General features: G+C 46.7%; 1 protein-coding gene across 1 annotated transcript in view; it reads left to right on the top strand.

The window, feature by feature from the left end:
- NID1 (nidogen 1) overlaps positions 1 to 4,109 on the top strand; it is an 89,078-nt gene that overhangs the window by 52,840 nt on the left and 32,129 nt on the right. The window contains exons 11-12 of the mRNA XM_017526593.2: positions 1,851 to 2,000; positions 3,035 to 3,157. Of these exons, the coding sequence (XP_017382082.2) occupies positions 1,851 to 2,000; positions 3,035 to 3,157 (273 nt within the window). The remainder of the gene's footprint in view (positions 1 to 1,850; positions 2,001 to 3,034; positions 3,158 to 4,109) is intronic.

Genomic DNA, 4,109 nt, shown 5'->3' with positions numbered 1-4,109 from the left:
ATATATTTTTGTTAACTGTAGTCATCCTACAGTGGTATAGAACACTAGAACTTATTCCTTTTGAGCTGCAATTTTGTAGTCTTTAATAAATCTCTCCCTTTCCCTCCGTTCCCCCTACTCTTCCCAGCCTCTAGTACCCTCTCTTCTACTTTTTATTTCTATGAGACCAACCTCACTTATTTTATCTTGGAGACAGAGTCTCGTTCTGTTGCCCAGGCTGGAGTGCAGTGGCATGATCTCAGCTCACTGCAAACTCTGCCTCCCAGGTTCAAGTGATTCTCCTGCCTCAGTCTCCCGATTATCTGGGACTACAGGTGTGCACCACCACACCTGGCTAATTTTTACATTTTTAGTAGAGACGTGGGGTGGCCCAGGGGGATTCTCTTTTCATGAGAATTGGTATCCATTATCAGGGAAGCGATATTTGTGGACTTCCATCTTTGGCATTTTCTCATGAATCTCTTTTCCACTGGGTACCAACTTTTGCAGTTAATAGAAACGTGCAAAACATGTCTTTGTGAAGGGAAGATGAGCCTCAGCTTGCCCTTAAGTCACCTTGATGTGAAGACGTAGACACCCCTCTGAATGGCCGTAGCCCTGTGACACTGGGCTGGCATATGGAGTGTGGTGAATTGAGGTCCTATGTACACCTCCCCGGGGCATCTTGGTGCAGGCACAGTGCCATGCGTCAGCCCTCCTCTCGAGGCAAGAACAGGGCCAGGCTTAGGCCACGGCTGCAGCAGTTAACTTCCAGTACGCCAAGCACTGAGAGGCCAGTAGCTGGGACTATGATTCTCTTAAGGGTCCTGATGATGGAACTCGTGGAATGAGGGCTGAGGAGTAGGTGGGTGTCACAGAGGCTAGCTGATAATGCCACATCTTGTGCTGTTGCCTCAAGATGGAAGGCAAGGGTTGAGGTCTTGCAGGGTGATTTTCAATGGCTAGTTCAGTTACTCTGGGGTTCCTAATGCACCATTTTGCTTCCGATTTTCCTAAAGCGCTAAGGGCCAGGACAGAGTCCCATCCTCGCAATGTCAGCACAGAAATCTTTCCCTCCCAGCAGGCTTTCAGTAGTTGGATTATCCCAGATGAAGGAGGGCTCATTTCTCCTCCATGAGTCTTCCTAAGATTGATTTCAGTTTGTCCTACCTTAACAGAGAAACAGAGAAAAAGAGAGACGGGGGTGGGGGGCGGTGGAGGGGGAAGAACACAAGGCTCTGAGAAATACACGATTTATCTAAGGCCATGTGGTTGACCCATGTGTACCTGGTATATACCAGGGCTGCCCACTCCAAAGGCCCACAGTCTTCTGACCATATCTATCTCCCTGCCTTGTAAACACTTATTTTCCCTTCCTTGGTGGCAAGTAGGTGACTGGCTTCAGCATTTGTGGTGAATGTTCCACCTGTCCAGGGTGGGCCAAGGCTGAATGCCACGTGGAAGTCTCAGCTCCTTCCCTCCAAGCGGTCTCAGCGAGTTGCCATCAGAAGTGTGGCATCTGCAGATGTCCCACCCACCCCCGTCCAGATGAAGGGAAAGTTGGGTCCTGGGGACCCATGATGGGAATCTGGTTTGGAGAGTGGCCTCAGACAGAGCCCCAGCATGAAACTAAGTTCAAGCCAGTCAGAATGACCAACTGCGGTGTCAGTCAGCCAAGACCCGTCAGTGGCAGGACCCCGGTGGGAAGAAACGATGAAAGCGGTGGTACTGAAGGGCGGGGCTTGAAGACTATGCACGTGCCTGGAGGTCCGGGGTCCAGGCATGGCTCCTCTTTTTAGAGCTGGGAGGGGCACGTGGCCTGCTCAGGGGACTTTCTTCCTAAGACAGTACATCAACCTTTTGTTCTGAAGCTGTCGTGGACCAGCGCCCCATCAACTACTGTGCAACTGGCCTACATGACTGCGACATACCCCAGCGGGCCCGGTGTGTCTACACAGGAGGCTCCTCCTACACCTGTTCCTGTTTGCCAGGCTTTTCTGGGGATGGCCGAGCCTGCCAAGGTGTGTGATTGCTCTGAGAAAGTTTCCTAGGTGTAACCTGAGAAAGTTTCCTAGGTGGTATTTACCATGTGCTAATTACCAACTCACTCCCAAATACAAGAAAGAATTCTGTCATCTCCATTGAGTAAATGAGTTGCTTTTTATGTCTTTCTAATAGTTTGAACTACACATTTTCTTTTGGGGGCTGTTCTCATTGGTGACTATTTTGTTCTAGGTGACTAGTTCATTCAGGCAACAATTAGATACCAGCTCTCTGTGAGGAACTGGAGGTATTTTCTGTCTTTCACGAAGAGACAAACTGTCCTTTTACGTGGAGGACATGCATGGAGCTTAAAGTCCATCCTTTCATTTAATAAGATTTATTAATATATAGTCATTCATCTGGCTTGTTCTAACCTTCTCCTTCAAAAAAGCAAAGTTCTCATATTGAATAGATGACTGCAGAGTCAAAGAATAAATGACTCAATAGAATTCCTTCAGACATGAGCTCGCTGGCTGCCAGGGTGCTCTTACAGGTAATTGTAGGTAAGATAACCCATGATCAGAGCACCTTGAGTCTCTTGGTTTGCAAAAGTACTTAATATTATACCATAGAGCATTTCTAAAAAGTCCCAACTAAGATAGATGATAATTTCTGAGATACTTTCTCTTTATTACTGAACATGTGAATTTTTTCTTGTTGCTGAGGGTTTTCTGTCAAGTACTTAATAAACTGTTAGCAAACACTCAGACATTTTTGAAGCTCTCATTAATGTCAAGAGAGATCGTTTTATAATGCACATAAATCCTATCTTTTCCCCTGTTGTAAGCTTGATGAAAACATTTTTCGTGGAAACGTTGCCAAAGTGAAATGCATTTGTAAGTGCAACAGATAGAAACTGGGGAGTTAGTGACTTAATAGTTAATGTTTAGTGAGTTTTGAATTACTATTCCCCAATCAGAAGCAGGTTCCCATAGATTTGAGTAAGCGGCTTAAATTATTGAGAATTCCGAAAGAGATCTCATTGTCTCTGGGCCTGGTGTCTGTTTTACAGATGTGGATGAATGCCAGCCAAGCCGATGTCACCCGGACGCCTTCTGCTACAACACCCCAGGCTCCTTCACATGCCAGTGCAAACCCGGTTATCAGGGAGATGGCTTCCGTTGCGTGCCCGGAGGTAAGGTGGTGGGACATTTGGGAACTGGTAGCCCATTGCCCTATGCATGAATCCAGAGCACGTGGCCCTGGGAGAGATGGTGAGGCGGGAAAGTAGGAGGCTCCGTGGAGAGTTCTAAGGGTTGTTGAGGTGGGAGATCAGAGCATGGACTACACTCTTTGAAATGGAAGAACATCAGGTGGGAACATTGCCTGTAATCCCAGTACTTTGAGAGGTCAAGGTGAGTGGGTCACCTGAGGTCAGGAGTTCGAGACCAGCCCGTCCAACATGGTGAAACCCCCTCTCTACTAAAAATACAAAAATTGGTCAGCTGTGGTGGCTCATGCCTGTCATCCCAGCTACTTAGGAGGCTGAGGCATGAGAATCGCTAGAACCTTGGAGGTGGAGGTTTCAGTGAGCCAAGATCGTGCTACTGCACTCTAGCCTGGGTGACAGAGTAAGACTCAGCCTCAAATATATATATATATATATATATATATATATATATATATATATATGGTTGACACCTTAGACTGGAATTAACCAGCTTTATTATTTATTTTTCATTACTGTTGCTGTTGTTGGTCAGATGTATTCATGCCACTATAAATGTTTTCAATTAGAGATAAGAAGATATTTTCATCTCATCGCTTTTTAAGCAGTTAAAAACTATTTAAATAGGCTGGGTGAAGTGGCTCATGTCTGTAATCTCAGCACTTTGGGAGGCCAAGGCGGTAGATCACAGGGTCAGGAGTTCAAGACCAGCCTGGCCAAGATGGTAAAACCCCATGTCTACTAAAAATACACAAATTAGCTGGGCATGGTGGTCGGCACCTGTAATCCCAGCTACTCAGCTACTCGGGAGGCTGAGGCAGGGAATTGCATGAACCTTGGAGGTGGAGGTTGCGGTGAGCCGAGATCACGCCACTGCACTCCAGCCTGGGTAACAGAGCGAGACAATGTCTCAAAAAAA

This window comes from Cebus imitator, unplaced genomic scaffold (genome assembly GCF_001604975.1).
Source record: "Cebus imitator isolate Cc_AM_T3 unplaced genomic scaffold, Cebus_imitator-1.0 Scaffold42, whole genome shotgun sequence".
Taxonomy (NCBI): Eukaryota; Metazoa; Chordata; class Mammalia; order Primates; family Cebidae; genus Cebus; species Cebus imitator.
The sequence above is the reverse complement of the archived record's forward strand: the minus strand, read 5'-3'. Positions and strand labels throughout refer to the sequence as shown.